The following is a 19,928-nucleotide window of genomic DNA, read 5'->3' as shown; positions in this document are numbered from 1 at the left end:
ACAGTGCACGGAGCCTACATGATATTTTTTTAAAAAATATCATGTGGGCCCCGTGTACTGTAGCAAGAGATGTGGTATGATTAAGAGTGTGGTAGAAGGTGTGCCCCTATTGCCTCCCTTGTACATATACTCTCTCTTTTGTGGACATGCAACATATAGTTTAAGTTGACCTTAATGCATCAAATCTAAACGTCTATCAAGATAAGTCAAGGCACAGTGTTAGAGTTTGGAAACTAAATATGAGTACCGGAGTACGCGCTTGATGATGTTTATGAGCAGATGGAGCTCTTTTTTAGAGGGGAAAAAAAGAAGGAAGAAATAATGAATAGGAGGAAAGAGATAAAACACTCGGTGGTTAGATAGAGTGCTATTGAGATTTGAATTTTAAAATTCTATTTATAATCAAAGACATCTTGAATTAGAATTTGAAAATTAATCCTAATCCAATAACACCTCCATTTCAAATTCAAAAATTAATCCTAAACCAATATCATCTTGTTCAAGGGTTATTTCGATATAAGAGCCTCAAATCTTGATTTGACCTTATTGTATACCGATTTTACCTTTTTTTTATGAGTACTCTTTCTAATAAGTACTTATCTCCAAATCATAATTAAGTGTTTTCATTAAAACAAAAGAACGTTGCAATCCATTGTAAATATTACTTAACTATTTATTTTCAAAAAGAAAGGTTAAGACCTATTTGAGAGGTTTTTTGTTTAAAATAAGGCTCATCCTTTTGTCACTATGTTTAAAATCAAGTAGCGAGTGAGGAAAATTTTCAATTTAATGGAAGTTCTCTAATATAATATGATTTCCGAAACAATTTGGGTGATTAGACTTTGTCTTTCTATAAGAAGTTTAAGGGTAACTTCTTAAGGAAAGAATAGAAGAAAAGTATAATTAATTTCTTGAAGATTTTTTTTATAATATGAATTGCTAACCTATATATTGGTGTATAATTAGATCGAGAGGTTCCCTTAAATTAAAGTAGAGTTGATGCCTAGAAAAAGTTTCTAATTGCCTTATCAAAGATGCAGTAGGCTTAGTTTTTAAAATTTTGATGGGTAGCTTAGTTTTTAAAAGAAACTTTTCTTAAAAATAGAATCCTAATCGTAGGAGGCTTAGATTTTCTCTTGATTCATAGATTCCGAGTCCGAGAAAGCATAGGAAAGGATTTGCCCATAAATATAATACCCCTCCCCTTGAATTCTTTATTACGATCTTATATTCTCCTCCTCCTCCTCCACCTTCTTACCGAGAAAACCTCATCTGTTTTTCCTTCTCTCTCTCATGGCTTCTATGGAGCTTGAGATAACAGTGCATAACGCCATGGAATTGAAGAATGTAAACTGGCCCAATGGAGGTCTTCTGCCGTACACAAAGGTGTTCCTGAACCGGGTGGAGACAGGGAGATACAGTGCCACAAAATCCACAGGGACCGACTTCTCCAGCTCCACGATTTCGGAATGGAACAATACGCTGGTTTTCCGTATAAAAGAGTACCACATCCCTACACTGGACGCCAACTTTCGGATCTCCCACCTCCTTCCACCGGGCCCATGCAATCATGCCTCGAAGGTCGTGGTTGGCTTTGCATCCCTTCCCTCTACCCATCTCTTCGGTAGCGGCGGCAGCGGCGTCAATTGGCTTTATGGTTATGATCAGGGGTGGACAGAAACGTGCAGCTGTTCCGGCCATCTGGGCGTCCCCAAGGCATCCTCTTCATCAAAGCTGTTCTTGTGCCCTGTCCGCAGGTTGTTACGACGAATATGCACGACGACTCCTTCTCTTATTTTGCTTCAGCGATGTATCTTCGGGGGCTGGACAATTTGCTCAAGATGAACAATCCTGATTCGACCAACTCTGATATCAACAAGTGTGGTACGATGGAGGAAGATCAGGAAAACGCGGTCAATAATATGCAAAATATGGATAATCCTGATTTTGCCAATGACGACTGTAGGATGTCTAAAAATCACAGCAGATAGCCAATCCCCATCAAACACCGATGATGGAAGTTATAATCTGACGACTTCCAGAAGATTATAATTTGAAGACTTTCACGTAGATCGATAAAGGTTACAATCTGACGATCATCGTAACAACTGATGAAAGCTCTAATCAGCAACCTTCACAATCAACATCGGGAGTTACAATCTGACGACTCTAATATTTTTAAGGAGCCAGGACGAAGATTACTGAACAATGATCTTTGCAGCGCTCTACAGAAGAAGCTATAAGTCATTAAGCTCCTTCTAAAACGCGGAATTCATCTTCGCGTTTCAGTTCTCGAAACGTAGGCGACCCCCGCGTTTCCAACCTTCAGCAAACGAAACGCAGGCGACCCCCGCGTTTCCAACCTTCAGACTCCAAAACGCGGGCGGCCCTCGCGTTTTTCAACACCCAGCGGGTACCCAACTCCGCGTCTCCAGTCTAAAACGCGGAGTTAGGGTCCTGGACGCCAAACCGAGTGCTGTTTGACTCATTCAACATGAGCTGAACGGTTCCAAAATCGTTTTCCACAATTTGGAGGCAGTTACACCCCACTTATGAGCGATTTAAGGGGTAGTTTAACCCCTTAATCCTCTATAAATAACTAAAAAACAATTCAGTTCAAGGGTTAGAGCGGAGGGGATTTAGCTCTCGGTTTTTGGTTGGCTTTTCAGATCTAGAGGGGAGCAAAGGGCATCTCCAATTCATCTTCTCTTTCGACAGCAAAGAAGAAGTCTCTCGAGCAGAGCATCGTGGAGCTTTCATATTTGGCTTGTCAAACCGATTTTCGTTTAAATCAACTCTTTTTCAAGAGTTTAAACTCGATCTGAGTTATCAACTCGTCCAAAGTTTCAAACTTGCTTTGCAAGTTCTCCACAGCGTCAATTCGTGAGGAGGAGATACCGTTCCAGTGAATCAAGACGTGTGGATCGTCAACGGAGAGCAAACTCGACGCGAGCATTCGAGAGAGGCACTCCATCGCCACTATGAAGAACCCAGAATTAAACAAAGGGGAGAATCCAGATCATTCTCCTCTCTTTTGTAATCGGAATTCAAATTGTAATTAAGATCGAGAGAATACAAATCAAATTTCTTTCATTTTACTTACTTCAAAATTTCCACCAAACAACGACGACTCTTACTTAGCTTCGCAACAGCAGCTGGGGCGGCTGTACGATGTGCAAAATACAACGAATCCTGATTCTTCCAACAACGACGACGACTTTTGTCTCGCACAACACCATCGGTGGCAATATGGCACAGATTATGTGAATAATACTGATTCTGCAAACAGCGACAATGACTTTTACATGGATTTGCAGCGGCGGCAGCAACGATATGCTATGCAAAATACGATGAATCCTGATTCATCCAACAACGTACGACTATGACATTTAGCTTGCACAGCACCAGCTATGGCAATACGGTGTGGATAATGTGAATAATTTTGACTCTGCCAACGACGAGAACGACTTTCAGCAGCAGCAACAGCAGCAGTACTATATTCATAATACGGATAGTCTTAATTCTGCCAATAGGTACAACAACAAGAACAACAACTGTTATGGGATGACCTGTGCACCAGTCGAAGCAACTATGCGGTATAATAATATGTTGGAGGAGGAAGAGGACGTGGTCAAGTACAGGCAATACTCCACAGAACCTACAACAGAAGTGGCCACTACTTCCTACTCTCATTATCAGGAGGATGATGACAGCAAACTTGATGTGCTAACTGGGGGGCCGTCGCTGATCTTTCACTTAAAGAAAGAAGGACGAGGAACGAAGAGGAGGAATGGAGGAAGATGAGGGGGGGGGGGGGGGGGTGGGGGGGCGGGGGGGGCAGGGGGGGGGGGGGGGGGGGGTGAGGGGGAGGGGGGGGAGGGGAAGGATAAAGAGGAGAGGGGGTCGAGTTGAAATGGTTGAAAGGAGAAGGAGAAGATTGAGGAGAGCACTGGGAACAGTGACATGGATAGAAAAGATATTATTATTCTGCAGACGACAACAATGACTATTACGATGTTGTGTGATTAGGGAGTTATATGCATGCATTCGGGGAATGCTTACCTTAGGGGCTCGATTTGTTTCTACCGTTAGGTTTGGGGAGGAGGAGGATAAAGAAGAGGGGGTCGAGTTGAAGGAGAAGCAAAAGACTGAGGAGAGCACTGGGAGCAGTGACATGGATAGAGAAGATTATTATTCTGTAGACGACAACAATGACGATTACGATATTGTGTGATTCGGGGAATGCTTACCTTAGGGGCTCGATTTGTTTCTACCTTTAGGTTTGGGCTTTTAGGTGCAAATGTATCTGCAGCTTTGTTATCCTTTAGATTACTTTCATATATAGTATTATGTAGTTATTACCTTCAGAGTCTTTCCATTAATTGCTAGTACTGCTAGCGTTTTTGGAGTCAAATGAAGAGTAGTATCACATATGTCTAGTTATTTTGATTGAAGCTTTACCTTGTAACCGTATATATATTTCTTGTAACCGTATATATATTGCTAGTACTGCTAGCTTTACCTTGTAACCGTATATATATTTCGAGTGTACCTTGCATGTTAGACAGCTGCTTCGAGGCTTTCATACGAGGTAAATTACACAAAACCCTTGTAGTAGCCCCCAATAACTTTCAAAATCTCACCATATCCCCAATAAGTTTTGCAGAAAACCTCCAACTTAGTTTGGATAAATTACACTAAACCCCCAATAACTTTTAAAAATGCCTTTTTATAACTGTTGTTTTTTTGTTCTAATTAATGGGGGTTGTCTGTAAAACTTAGAAACTTATTAGGGGTTTCAGCAAAATGCAAAAGTCATTGGGGGTTTAGCTCAAATTCTAATGTTACGGGGGATTTACTTCAAAACCCCAAAGTTCTTGAGGGTTTAGTGTTAAGTGACCCCTTTACTATAGCCGCACTTGAACGTGGATATACTGTGCGGTCCAAGATTTGAGAGTAGAGATCCTATCAAAGCTTTCGTGAGTTCAGCTTCCCTCATAGGGGTGCTAAACCGTATCCGATGAAATATCCGTAACCGTATCCGTTAGGATACGAATATGGTTACTCCGATGAAATATCCGTAACCGTATCCGTTAGGATACGAATATGGTTACTCAAATCTATAACCGATAGGATGTGGTTATGGATATGGTTTTGTAATGAAATATCCGTATCCGTATCCGAAATATCCGAATACATATTAGTCATACTCTTACGATAGTTTCGATTCTTAGATTATGAATTTGTGGTTAATTTTGATGATCAAGATGTCTAATCTTAACTTTTTAGTTATAATGAACTCTTTTGTATCACATGAACTATGTTTTTCTCAATATTATCTAGTTTTCTCATATCTGTTTTGTATCTGCATACATATCCGCTTATATATCGGTAACCATATCCGATTTTAACGGATATGGTTATAAATTTTTCTTACCGAGGTATATCCGTATCCGTATCCGAGATGTGTAAGCGGATATGGATATGGTAAGCATCATATCCGAGCCGTATCCGGACCGAAAGCACCCCTTCTCTCAGCACCACCTCAATAGACGAACACAGAAATTGTTGAATAAATATCTATCAGAAAACACATGAAGGATCAAGAAAGCTATGAAAAGATGCAGAACAAATAAATATACTGCTAAGGAATTACATGAGTAAGAATCTTGGCTAACAACATGCATTAAACAGAGGAAAACAAACCCAGGGTTGTACAGAAAACACTTGTGCAGTGCTTGTTAGACCTATCGAATCTGGTTAAATCATATTCAGACCGGCCTAGCTACATCAAAGCACCGCAGCAGCGTGCCAAAATTCCTAATGCACTGGGGGAATGATTTCGGTCAGGGCTACCACTAGCAGTCAGTAACAAAACTAACGAGTTCAATGACAAACGTCACGATTTCATATTAAAAGCTCTTTCAAAGGTCATTCCCTACTTTCATTAACCATGTTACAATGCTTATTACCTGATAAAAATACCAACAAGAAAGAAGAAACACGTACAAATGAAAACCCTTTACTTCCTAAGAAACCAGTCAGGGACTCAGAGATCAAGCCTGTGACTGTGAGTAGACATTGAGTGCTGATTCATCAAAGGAAAAGATTTCATCAGTCATCATCATCAGTTAGAAATGATTGCTTAAACTCAGGATCCATGATAACCCCATTCATTAGATGCACAATGATCTCACCCTTCCTCATGTTAACCCTTTCGGACTTGACATTGTTAACAAACAGGGTTCCACTATGAGACTTCCAAGCATATAATCTGTATCCAGACACGGAATCAAAACTCATCTCCTTAAGCACAGCTACTGCTTCAGAAGGTAAGTGTCGAGGAATCGCAGAAAAGCCCATCACGCGCGAGAGAATTGCAAATGTATTATTCACTTTGTCTCTAACTAGGCTGTCATTTGGTCTCAAATTCAGCACATGCTCAAAAGCTTCTTCTGAAGGGGTAAAAATTGTGAAAGGCAGATCATCAGGTAACATTGCCACAATCAATTTGCCAAGTTCCCCTAGTTCTAGCTCCCTTGAACTCGTCCTTCTAATTAATTTCCTATATGTTCCCTCGCCAAAACCACCTGGTGATACCTCCGGAAGCCTCATATTAAGCAGAAGCAAGAGACATACAACAAGCACGCATAGGAATAATAACATAAACAAACTTCTCCGAGGATCACCCCTTCTCAGTTTCTTCCAATCCTCCATCAGTTGTGCAATCTAATAATACAGATAAAAAAAAACTGGTTCTCAAGTTAATTACGCAAAACAATCAGCAATTCTCCACCGCGACTAATGACAGTGTCCAAGAATTCTGTTACTTTTTCCTCTTGCTGAAACGGATTTGGTTTTGCAAGATCACTGTCCAAGTTATACCAGACGCCAGAAATCCTCCGCAATGTGATCCAATGCCTACCTCGCCAAAGTCCTGCGAACTTTCTTACTGGAATGTTAAGCATAATACCGAGTAAAGTTTCGTCTGCAAGGTTGATGGAAGAAGCTCCATTGCGACGATCATGCCAGACTACTCTATAACTCCTACTCTCTAGTGCTGCAATGAGTACATTGACGTCATAGTTTCCAGTCAAAACGTTATGATGGGGCTTCCAGACAAGCGACAGTGGGGTCCATCTATCCCTACTAGGATCGTCAATAACAAGTTTGTCAGCAATGGTATCCAACTCAGCTCGGGTGAATGAACCCTTCTCCTGATCATAATTAAACAAGTACTTTACCTCTTAATCCATATTGAAAAAACATATGAGTTACTTAATTATGGGGATTGGATAGCTAGCCAAGAGGTGATATAAGAATAATAATAACAGAGAACCAATAAGTCAAAGTTGTAATAAAAATGAATTCGTTGCTGGCTTATACCGATGATAATAATAACAGAGAACCAATAAGTCAAAGTTGTAATAAAAATGAATTCGTTGCTGGCTTATACCGATGGCAAACGTTCATAAGTAGATAAGTCAAAGTTGTAATAAAAATGAATTCGTTGCTGGCTTATACCGATGGCAAACGTTCATAAGTAGACCACAAACCTGTTTGGCAGTCTACTCATTACCACACGTGTAATTATTCAAAAAAGAACAAATACCAGTTGACGCACACACCAATCACCAATTGTCCATGTGTAAATTTCTTATTTCTGCTTATCGTTGATTTATTTGGGTAGACACGCATGGTGTTAGCTCGCTTGATTCACCCAGGAATAGTTAAAGTATACGGTGGGAGGGGGGAAAAGTATACACCTGGAGAAGATTGTTAAGTGAATGCAGCAGGCAGAACTGTAATCTCTGCTTCTCATGATAGACTTGTTCGACCTCCATAGCCTCCGACTAACTCTGTAAGAGGTAAGGTTCAATTCCCCCAACTCCGAACACTGGGAAAACAAATGGAAGGCAGAGCGTTGGTTTCTATCGATTGTATGATTAGAGTACAATTAAGTTTTCTTTTAATTATATATATATTTTTTTGTAGGCAATTCAAGTGGTAATCAAATTCAAAATAACATCCATTCACTTACATATATGCCATGTTAATTACAAAATCCTAATAATAGAAGCATTAAGAGACCTAGGAACCCTAATTAAAAAAAATTTATCATTCTAGATTCAACTAATATGGTCGATAAGGGTCGTACACTGGCAAGGGATCACGCGTAACGATGGGCGGATCTCTCCCTAGTAATCGAATATTACCGAGTTGAAATGGGTTTCAAGTTCTAATTAGGTTTTCAGTTAATAACAAAAGAACAAAAGAAAAGGTGGGGGTAATCTGATGAGATTCGCTTACCAATAGCTTATTGGGTAAGAGGACTTGAGGGACACAGAAGCGGCAGCGGGAACGTCGAAAGGATTTGACGGCGGTGAGAAAATCCGTCGGTGAGGGGTATCGAGGGGAGAAATATCAGGGATTTTTGACGGAAATTAGGTATCGAGGTGGGAAAATAAGGAGGAGGAGGAGGAGAATAGTAGTAACGATGAAGCGACCCGCAGCTCCACGTGGAGATAGCGAGCGATAGAGGGCGGGTCCGGATGTTCGGCGGGGATCCACGATGGCTAGCTTTTGTTCGGCCCATTTCGAGCCCAAAATGAAAATGTAAATAGACGCTGTAGCGAACACTCGCTAGAACTTGGAAGTGCGTATTAGTTAAGTTTAGTTTATTCGATCTTCGCAATCTACTGGAGTAAAGCCTGCAAACCTTTTATAACCTACGAATCTCCGATTATTGCCCTGTTAAATCGCGTCTTGCTGACGCAGCAGTCTTGACCGTAATCAATAAAAACGTAGTGAATGATTGGTGTTGAAGGCCAGAAGACTAAATTTGTGGTTAATTGAGTTTTTTGTTTATTAGACACGAAATTGTATTCGTCTCTGAACTTGTATTTAAGCCAATGACGGCTGAAATCGTACGTCATTAGACACATTTTCGCCGTCCCTTTTTTAAAAGCCAATGTGACGCTATTTACATAGGTTGCTGCTGCTGCTTTTTTTTTTTTTTTTTTTTTTACTGAAAAGTATTTAGGGGGAGGGGGTTTGTGTGTGTATATACGTGAATTTGCGTCCGTCCTAAAAAGAATAGGAAGGTTATAATGAGAGAGGCAGAGAGGGGAGGTCCAGTTCCAAGTGTTATCCATCAAAAGTATCGCCCGTAGCTCATCTTTGTTTTGCCTTTCGCTCTTCAGATTCTCTTCTTATTCTTCTTCTTCTGCCCAGTGATATTCTCTTTAGCTTTCCCTTTCTTGGTTTGCTTCAACGAGTCCTTCACTGTTAATACGCCCCCTCGTACCCCCCGATTCACGATGTTTGATTCCCCCCAGTCGGGTTTTTTTATATATATATATATATGTGTGATGGTCAAAAGAACTTGCATTTCTTTCTGGGATATAGCCAAATGCGTATCTGTTCGTTCAATCAGCAAGCAACACCAACTTTAACTTTACCTTTCTCTTTCATTTTCTCGACTGATCTTCCCCTTTGCTTCACCATAAATACATACATACATACATTAATCCAACCATCTTGTCTCCGCTTTTTTTAAATTTAAAAAAAAATGCAGAGAATGGAGAGCAGGAGGAGAGTCGGCTTCAGCCCTGACCTCAGCGACAAGCCGGTGGTCTCTCTGAGGTCCTGCATTGATGCAAGCCCCCCCGAGACAAGGAGAAGCAAGCGGAGAAACAGGAAGCAAATCTCTATCAGATTATTTCACTTCGTCAGGAGCAACGTAGCGAGGGCGCTTCGGAGGGTGTCCAAGGGGCGAACAGCAGCTTCGGCCGCCAAAGGCTCCTCCTCAAACATGGTCGTTCCTCAGCACTACTTCATCCCTCACAGAGACTCCCATCATTCAGAGGCCATGGAAGACTGCATCAAGTTCATCAACTCCTCTTCCGGGAAATCTATATAGGCTCGCTCACAATTTATGCCCACTGAACGTGTAGAATTATATGTTGCCTCTTAAAACACTCGATAGCTTTCCTACAACTTTGTTACACCTCCATTTATCGGAGACAGTGAATCAACGGTTTTTTTTTGTTACATCCTTCTCGTTTGATGCATCAACCTCCCTCAAATACTCCGAACCTGTTTTTAAGAAAAGGAACACAGGTCTCACTTCGAATTCCTCAATATCAAGTAACATAATCAGGAACAGACTCTCGGTTGTTGGAATGCACACCTTTGAAAAATACCAGAATCAGGCTAACCTTGGGGGGCAAAAAAGGACAGAATCAGGCTTACATAAAAAAAAACAGACATTGTGGGTGAGTGACATTGCCTATCGCTCGACTCTGAAAGCAACAGCACGTAAAATCAATTAAATCAGAAAGGAAGTACATAAGTTGGGAAGTAACGGAGAGCTTATTTACCTCCTCCATCCATACTGTGATGAGAAGCCTTCTTCGGATCTAGCGACCTGTAAGAGGTTCATAATTAGTCCAATTCATTCAAATATCTTCTGATCATCCATCTTTTTACCAAGCAATTAATCACATGGTCAATTTCATGCTCATCTGTTTTCCATAAAACCAACCAAGGAACCCAATGTCATCCAGCTATGGGTTGTGGGTTTAAGACTTAAAAGTCTGCAAAATGAAAAAAAAATAGTAGTTCCAGCAGATATGAAAACAGTTGTCAAGAATAAGTTGTCAGCAATATTTCAAGTGATCAATCTTAAACAACGAACAAAGCACTGCCCACCCTCTGCACCCCTGAGGAAATAAGCTGGCCTAAACAAATGACAGAACTAGACAATGTCGAAGCTGACAAACATATTAACTGAAATATAAAATAAGCATAGCAGGCAAGATGGTGAAATAAGATCATCTTTCTTCAATTCAACCAGCATTTCCTTTCCCTTTTCCGACATCACACCATCTTTCACTATTCATCAGTACTTGATAAAAATAATAATCATCTAACACATGTATTACATCGCCAATTGTCCACCTCCTAAGAAAATAAATAGCTAACAACAAGATCTCCAGCTATGAGGATAGCAAGAGGGGGAAATTAAGACTGAAGTTCATTAGAGACCCCCTGCTCTCCTCATCCTTTGTGATCAACAGCCAATGCCACCTTGTAACTCTGGAACTATTGTGGCGACCACTGACCTCAAACTGGCATAGCGGGAATCAAAGCCAAGAACGATTAACTTAACTTCCTGCTGTAGCAGGTGAAGGCATAGGCTTCGCGTCCTCAGCTTTCTCATGTTCCTTGTTTAACATCTGGTAATGCACATAACGCAAAATAAATATCATCTACGGAAAATAGTTCAAAAAAAAATAATAATAATAAACTATAATGACCAAACAAGATGCCCAGTCCAAGACATTGGCAGTTGATCACTAAAGTAATTTGCTTGTTTGGAACATGATTACCACAAAATATGCAAGGCTTAAACACCAAGTACAAAAAAGGATTAATTTTATTAGAGAAGCCATATTTTTTTCTGCCTATAATTTAAAGACCACATGCTATAGGATACATGAAGTAACGCACAAGTAAAGAACTTACTTTATTATTTATCAAGTTGTGAAGTGCAATGACACTCCGTATGAGAGAAGAAAGGTAAATCACTAGCATCATGTCATTCGTTTTCACTGCAAAATACAAAGCGTCACGACATAAAAAGATATTTAACTGCAAAAAGAACAAATACACAAGTTTCCTTTCATGTTTTAGCCAAATTAACAGCATTACCTGAGAAAGCCTTGATTAGTTCGCTCACATTAAGGTTTGGAAGTAGATTAAATACATCCTGCATCAAAAATAGGAAGCAAAAAACGTTTCAATATCAAAACAGAAAATAAGCAGCGAAGTTGAAAGGATAAGAAAATTTTAAGAGCAGAAAAAAAAGTGCATTAACCATTGCCCTGTGATCTTGCATGTAGTTAAGTTTGGAGCAAAATAAAGGTTTTATGCCAAAAGTTATGACAGCAACAGAAAATTAACAAAAGAAAGGAATGGAAAAAAAAAATATAAGAAAGCCCTAATACGCACTCCACTCTCAATCAAGGTACTGTTCTACATGGATCAAAAAGCATATACATTACTTTAAATAAAAGAACACTTAATTCAATCAGAGATTCAAGGAAACTACTTGGAGACGTTTGAGAGAAAAACAGCAGCTGCTAGGCACTTCATCAAAAAAAGAGGAATAAAACAACATCCCTCCCTCGTTCTCATAATAACTGAACAAATCTCTAAAGTATAAATGGCAATTTGCTAGTAAATGACCAACTCTGCCAAGGGAAAAAAAGGGAAATAGTATTACTTTTTTACAATTTTGAATTGGAAAACACCAGACAGAGTGAGGAAGGCCTAGGGTTGACATTACATTCAAGTAAATCAGCTAAACAATGCAAACTAGACATGACCAGATAATCGCAAAAATGGGTACAAAAAAAATCTTACTAGAATAAAATTATATATTTAAAATAAAATACAATTTTTGCTGTCACATAGAGCAAGAAGAATGTTGATCAGTGTTCTCAAAGGAAGGTGAGGCGACCAAACATAAAGGTGGAAACAATCACCAGAAGACAGGACTTCAGGTTTAGCTGATGTTACAAAAGCAACATGTATCTCAGGTGAGCAGTAGAAGCTGCAACATGAACCATCTATTCAGACATTTAGCATTTCATAAATCCAAGCACCACAAAAATAGTATTTCATAAATCCAAAACTACAGAGAATTCAAACTGGGACCTCAAGCATTACACCACAAACCCAGTCAAGAAATGATGTAATCAACCCTGAAGTGCAATGTTGCATGAGTTGGAACCCATGAACTATTAACAAGCTTTGCATGTAAACAAATCATGAAACCATTGTAAAAAAAAAAAAGCAATAGTATTAGCATTCTAAAAAATGATCTACTCCGAAAATGTATACAAGCAATTAAAGAATAAAACAACTTCACAAGATTGCTAGTATTTAGAATAATAAATTAAATTGATGGAAACACTTAATTACAATCCAGAACCTAAGATCATTAGGGAATTAAAACTCAAAAGAGAATACCAGAAAACCAATGACTACCTGCAAGTGGTACAGAATCTCATGATTTAAGGGAAGTTTTCCTTCGATAACAAGATCAAGATAGGACCGTATCTCGCGAAGTCTTGCATCCAGACCTTTCAAGGCTGCAAGTTTACCAGTAACCTGTCGAGAAAAGAGAGTTACAAGTCTGAAAACAGGAATTATAAAATATGTTTAACAAATTACCAAGAGAAATATAAAAAATAGAACTAGCATATGGAAAGATACCTCTGTTGCAAGAGTACTAATGGTTGTATCCTTGACATCTCTCAGCAAATGTTCAACTCCTATATAAAATGAAACATGTTCATGGTGAATATATTAATAGGTATAACCTATCAAATGTACCCATAAACACAAAAAAGATCGCCTATAAATTGTGCAACCAAATATAGAAAAAGACAGAATAATTATGCGAACCCATTTTATAAGGAAAAAGTAGAGTTATAAAATCTAATACAGAGGGGTGAAAGCATCTTGGATATACCAATTTCCTCGACTTCATGAGCAGCAATTTCTGAAGGTACATGCACAAACACCTTCTGACTTTTCTGAGTGGCATTCTGTAATCATATTCACATTTCAATTTGGGATCACAAACCAGCTGCAACATACTATTGATCACCTCAAATAGTTTCAATTTAACAACTTACCTCTTTGACCTCTTCAACAGCATAGTATGCTTTTGTAGGTATACCAAGCTCTTTAGGTTGGACGTCAATAATAACCAAAACAGGATTAGGAACATAACTGCAATATCAGAGATGCACATCAATTTGCAGAAGTAAGCAATCCATATGCTCAAACAAACATAATATATGCAAACAGACAGCTATATTGGGAATTAATATTTCCCTCCTTACATGTAAGGTGAGAGAGAGAGAGAGAGAGAGAGAGAGAGAGAGAGAGAGAGAGAGATTGGGGAAAAGTTCCTCTAAATATGCTGGACGTGGCATCCGTTGAACTAGTACATACACACACTCTCCCCCAAGTGTCCTCAAACCCCTACTTAACTATAGCGGGAGATTTTGGGACCAAAAGAGCATCATATGTCATAGTCCCAAAAATATAGTGAGACAAATAAATATCACGAGCTCAGCACAATCACCACAAAGAACAGCTTATTTCGTTCCTACAGAATGATAATAGACTTAACAGAAGCACGGAGCTGACACTTAACCAAATATTAGTAACACCAAGGACCCATTAATAATTGTCAAAATTTGACTTTTAGCTGTTATAAACTGTATTAATAAGGGAAGACTGATTTTAAAAAAGTTGGAAAAGGAACCTCCTGATGCAAAATAAATTCAAGTTCTGCCTTGGATATTGCAAAGGAAAAATGAGTGTGAAATTCATATTTTTTGCTTTTTTACACTTTGCTTTTTATTTTTTCGTGTACTTGCAGATAGTATAGCTTGTGTACCTGTGTTTTTGCATGAAGGGAGATTTTTGTAATTTGTAAGTTGAGAAGGTTTTTTTTTGTTGCCTTCTCAATTGAACATTTTCTTCTCCCTCCGGACTGTTTACTTTTACCTCAGTAACATCGTAGAGCTTTGGAGTTCATGTTGGGCGCATGGTTTTAATGCTTAATGCAAATGTACAACTGTTGTTGATTACTATAAGTACTTTACACTGAATGACCAAGCGTCTCTTCAGTAACGACCCGATAAAATTTGTAATGGCACTAAGTGACCCATCAGGTAACCCGTTTAAATATACGAGTTGATGGGCTAACCCGATTATTAAACGGTCCAGGTCGGATCAAAGGTTATTTGGATCGCGTCAATTTTAACCGACCCGACCTGTTTGCCACCGCTACTGATACGCAATTGCACAGATATGAGAAGGGGAAATAAAAAGAAAAACTGAATGAAGTAGGTTTCTAAATGCACCACCGCAACATTGAGATTAGACACGAGACAAGCAAGCATTTTCTATATCAACATACTGAGTGATCAGTTCACAGCATGTCAGAGAGGATTTTACTTTCAAAAGAATATTGAAAAAAGTAGATGCGGATGCATTGGAGAAACAAACTTCTGTAAAGACAGACATGATTTTCTTGCTAAGACTACTATAGTTTTCTTACACAAGGGAAAAGGAATCAATAAAATCACAAACTTACTCGGTGAACAACGCATGCACATCCAAATCATTCTCCCGAAGTTTAGGACCTGTGCTGTACCAACCAACAACATGCTCCTTTGCTGAAACGAAGATGTTGTTTTTAGCAGCACAATAGCATTTCATAAAAACGGCAACTAAAGATGGCTGGTAATAACAAACCAGGTTACTAAAATGTACCATTTATTCTTTTAAACATGGAAAACATTGACTCATGGTAATTGTGGTCGAGGAACCAGATGCTCGGATCTTTCTCATCTTCTTCGAAAGGCACTGCATAAATTGGCGGAAAGAATTAAAAAAAAAAGACTTGCTACCGACATGTAAGATGCAAGATTAGATTATAGAACAGAAGATCGTTAGAATTGAAGAGAACAAGGGCAAAAATAAGTTATAATTTAGTTTTAGCCCTGAGATAATTTAGCTTGAGGGCACAGTGCAAAGGAACTTGAGGAGAAGTATTATCAGATTAAGGTTGTGAAACTCCCTCCTCCGAATGCTTTGCTGCCTATTTTATGCTATGCTTCATTTATGACCTTTTTTTTTTGTTCATTTGTTGAGTGGGGTGGTCAATAAGCAGATCAGTCACCGAGTTTAATACAAATCTTGTCAAGTAACGATTCTCTGCACTTGGATACCGAAAACATAGTTACTCACTGAAAAAATATTTCATATCGTTACTTTTATTTAACACCTCAAGCAACAATTTATCCTCCTTCATCAAAAAGCAAAATTGCATCCTCGAGGAGGACGCCGATGACACGCTTGCGGGTGTCACGAGCAACGCGATTGTAGTTGTCGACGATGCTGAGGAGGACGAGGGGGTGGACGATCACCTTCTCGATCGGACGACTAGATATCTGCTGCGTCTTTATCACATCCATCCTTTTTTATCTTCGATCAGCCCCCCCACTTCTTCAATTTCAAGTTTTTGTTTTTAATAAAAAAAACCCTAGATTAGATTATTTTATTTAAAATAAAATAAAAACTTTTGATGCTGGCTCCTATAATTTTGAGACGGTACCCATCCAGGGGATTATTAGGGTTAGATCGCGTCAAGGTACCTGCTGCCGCTTTTAGTCGAGGTTGAGGAAGGGGGAAGAGAGAGAGAGAGAGAGAGAGAGAGAGAGAGAGGGATCTCGAACTGTTTAGGGCTCTCAGACTCGGAGGAAAAGAACTACACAGCGAATATTGGACCCGGGTTGTCGAATCCGATAGGCTTATTTAGTAGCAGTCCCTCGTATCATATCTTCAAAATTCCGTATAAGTTCCTCAAATCTTTAGAATTGCTCGTTGACGCCTCAAATCTTAAACATCTTGCCAATTAATCCCTCAATTTACCAAAACACCCTCCCCTCTTGGTCAAAGATTAATTTATCATGTTGCTCAAAGAGTACTCAGGAAAGTTAATGAGCTAAAAAAGTGAGGTAATGCTCTTCAACTGAACAGCAAAGGGCGATTGGTATGGAATCAATGTCGGTTATGATGCTCACCGGAGGCAGGGTGGATAAGGAGCTGCGGTGGGAGGTGTGTTTAGGGATTTTGGGTAGAGAAGAAAGAGGAAAATGTGCATGGGTTGCAAGGTCACTTCGCATTTGATGTACTAATATATAGTAAAAAAAATACTAATTATGCTTACGAGTTCGGAAAAAGTTTTCATGGTCAACATTATTCTTTACTATTTTAAATATTTCATTTAAATTTTAATATATTCTAATCATAATTATATCATATCATTCTCCTACGTGAACTATCTATAGCTCGGTAATTTTAAAAAATAATAAAATATATAAAACATATTTACGGTGTTAGTTTGTTAAGGTTAAGAAACTATACTTATCAACATGCTATAATACATGAAGTAATACAAAAAGATCTAAAAAGTTTTAAAATTGCACAAAAAACAAGCACAGTTCAAAATTATAAAAAAAACATCCTCACATTTCAAATCTTAAAACAACAAATATGAAATCAAGAAATTAACAGCAGCTTGTAAAAAAATTTAAAATTTACAGTTAACACCCTCAAATGTCTCACAATTTATAGAAACACCCTAAAAATTTTAAATTACAAACAAGCACCCTAAAATTCTAAAATTTTAAAACTTGTAAATAATATAGATGGATTCAAGTGATTACCATAATGCGCCTGAAAATTTCTGATGTTTCATAACTTAAAGCAATAAATATAAAATTAAAAAATTAACATTAGCCTCCAAATAATTTGAACTTTGAAATTAGCACCTCAACGTCTCAAAAATTATAAAAAAACACCCTAAAGTTTTAAAATTTAAAACTTACAAGGAACATAGATGAATTCAAGTGATTACTACTAGGCACTAAAAATTTAAAAGTTGCCAAAATTAATCTCAAAGTTACAAAAATTACAAAAAAAAAACTCCTTCAAAAGTTAAAAATCACAAAAAACTCTAAAATTTTAAAAATTATAATTAGTATACATATATATATCCAACTTAAAATAATCAAGTTAAGGTTTACCATCTTACCATCTCTTTTCAGCATCTAAAAATAATCTAAGTTTGATACTAGTAAAAAAAACAATAAGAATTGATTAAAATCGTCTAGTTAAGGAATAAAAAATTGAAAAATATATGACAGCTTAAAAATTATCGTCACTATATAAATCAAAGTAGCTACATATAATTTTACTACTAAGTTAGAGCAGCAAAAATGCATGAGTGTCTATAATATAATAGCTTAGCATTAATTAATTATAATTTAGAAACATTAATCTCTAATATTAATAATATTTATAAGATAAAAGAATACAATAAAATACGTACAGATAAACTATCATAATGTTCAAATATATCCTTTAAAAGAATCAAGCTATTTTCATTCAAATGGAAAATTGAATAAAATATATCTAATTCAGTCCATGAATCACTTGAATTGACATTAAGATAAGGCATATCTATAAAAAAAACACTGACTAAGTTCCATTAAAGAATAATCAAACAACTTTATTCCAACCAAAGAAGAATTCTCCATGGAATATATAAGAAAAATTAGCAAGCATTTATAAATATCATACTTTTTTCTTCAAATACTAAGAAAATTAAATATTAATATTATAATCTAAAGCAAACTGGTAATAAAAATTGTAGGTATTTAATTCAGATCTTTATGGAAAATGACAGGGATAGAGTGAAGGTAACATTATTAAGATAACAAAAACTCTTATTGGATACACATCACAAAAATCCATTGTAGAGAAAAAAGAGAGAACTCCCAATCTTATTTAAGTATTAAATTAGGAACACAAAGAATTTATATATATGAAATTAACATTTATTCTCATTGAATAAAAGGAATCAAAGTATGTATTTCAAAAAGTTTGTGTTGAGCATCGAAAATACCATCAACTTCTTTGTGAAGTTAAACGAGAAGATAAAAGATTAATGAGTCTAGAAAAGATAAGAGCACAAAAAATTCGACTCCAGTTTGATGTCACAATCGATGTAAATGATGAAGACGCTACTCTAGAATTGCCTAAGGAAAAAATAAAGATGAAGAATGATTGACCTCAGCTCAATAAAAAAATAAAACAGATGGAATAAAAGGCAATATTTTCTGAATGTTTTATAGAATAGTTTAATTGTTTTGAGCGAAATTAGGAATCTTTAGAAGTGATTTTCATGAACTTTTTTAATACTTTTATATGATTTTGTGGATACTTTTATCATATAAAAGTATACTAGAGTTAGCATTTATCTTTAGTTTATAATTTTTTTATGAAGTATATCAATGATTAGGAACAAAATTCATATTCTCTTTTGTACCGTTTTAGCATACTTTTAATCAATCATCTTGCATTATTGGTTTTAAATATTCACCTTCCTTGTATATCACTATTTCAATATTTTTCGATTTTGCAACATTGTATTTTCTCAAGTAAAGCTTGTTTCATGTTGGTCCAAATAATATGAAAATTCAAATTGATTTCAGATTATATTTGTTTCCTATCAATTCAATTATCAACATAAAAATTTAAATTTGGTGTAGCCCATTCAAACAAGCATCAAAGAAAATAATTAATCTCAATGTCAAAATTTAGAGATAAAAGTGAGCAAAAACTATTGAAGTGAAATCAAAAAATAAATTTTAGTTAGAAAATAAGCCAAAAATACTTAATCATGGTATTTCACTACGTGCATTACACGTGTAAAAACTAGTTCAATAAAACATACTAGTTACCTGTTAAAAAAATTAGGCTTTGTTTGGATTTACACCTAATAAAGAAAAATTAAAGGACCATAGGATAAGATAAGGGAAGGTAAGAGAATATGTAAAACTTATCTAGTAAATTAGTAAGAGGAATTAAGGGTAACTTACCCTGTTTAAAAAGTCTACTAAATGATGTGAAGGTAAAGGAATATATGTAAATTTATACAAATACCTTATATGTTATTTCATCCCTTTCAATCTCATCTTATAAAATAGGAGGGTAAAATTATCTGTGCAGTATTTTCTTATATTAAGAGTTACATTTCCCTAACTTCCCATCTATTCACCCCAATTTAGGGACTAACAAAATCTGAAGTTTCCCCCCTACATTACCTTAACTTTCCCCTCGTTAGCTACCTCAAATGACTTCTCAAACATCAGGGTAACGTGTCTCCTCTCTTCCCATTACTCACATTACTCACTATCCAAATAAGCTCTTAGACAGTCAACCAACCCGAGGTGGTGGCGCCGCCGGCTAGCGCGTAGGTCTCATGGCTT

At 37.2% G+C, this 19,928-nt stretch overlaps 3 protein-coding genes across 3 annotated transcripts; all 3 read right to left on the bottom strand.

Moving 5' to 3' along the window:
• Positions 5,886-6,744, bottom strand: LOC109822817. Its single transcript, XM_020389071.1, has one exon. It carries the CDS (start codon positions 6,715-6,717, stop codon positions 6,115-6,117), a length of 603 nt encoding a protein of 200 aa, XP_020244660.1. The 5' UTR covers positions 6,718-6,744; the 3' UTR covers positions 5,886-6,114.
• On the bottom strand, positions 6,700-8,498 carry LOC109822818 (josephin-like protein). The gene is made up of 3 exons (XM_020389072.1): positions 8,311-8,498; positions 7,767-7,897; positions 6,700-7,217 (listed from the first exon to the last, which is right to left on the bottom strand). The coding sequence occupies exons 2-3, from the start codon at positions 7,842-7,844 to the stop codon at positions 6,765-6,767; spliced, it is 531 nt and encodes a 176-aa protein (XP_020244661.1). The 5' UTR covers positions 7,845-7,897; positions 8,311-8,498; the 3' UTR covers positions 6,700-6,764.
• On the bottom strand, positions 10,805-16,380 carry LOC109822819 (26S proteasome non-ATPase regulatory subunit 7 homolog A). Its single transcript, XM_020389073.1, is given in 11 exon segments — positions 10,805-11,240; positions 11,530-11,615; positions 11,716-11,773; positions 13,057-13,179; positions 13,285-13,343; positions 13,544-13,619; positions 13,710-13,806; positions 15,185-15,266; positions 15,364-15,496; positions 15,888-16,098; positions 16,248-16,380. Coding segments are annotated over 10 exon segments (966 nt in total). The 5' UTR covers positions 16,068-16,098; positions 16,248-16,380; the 3' UTR covers positions 10,805-11,168.

This window comes from Asparagus officinalis, chromosome 8 (genome assembly GCF_001876935.1).
Source record: "Asparagus officinalis chromosome 8, Aspof.V1, whole genome shotgun sequence".
In the NCBI taxonomy this organism is placed as follows: Eukaryota; Viridiplantae; Streptophyta; class Magnoliopsida; order Asparagales; family Asparagaceae; genus Asparagus; species Asparagus officinalis.
Note: the sequence above shows the minus strand (reverse complement) of the source record. Positions and strands in the feature narration are given on the sequence as shown.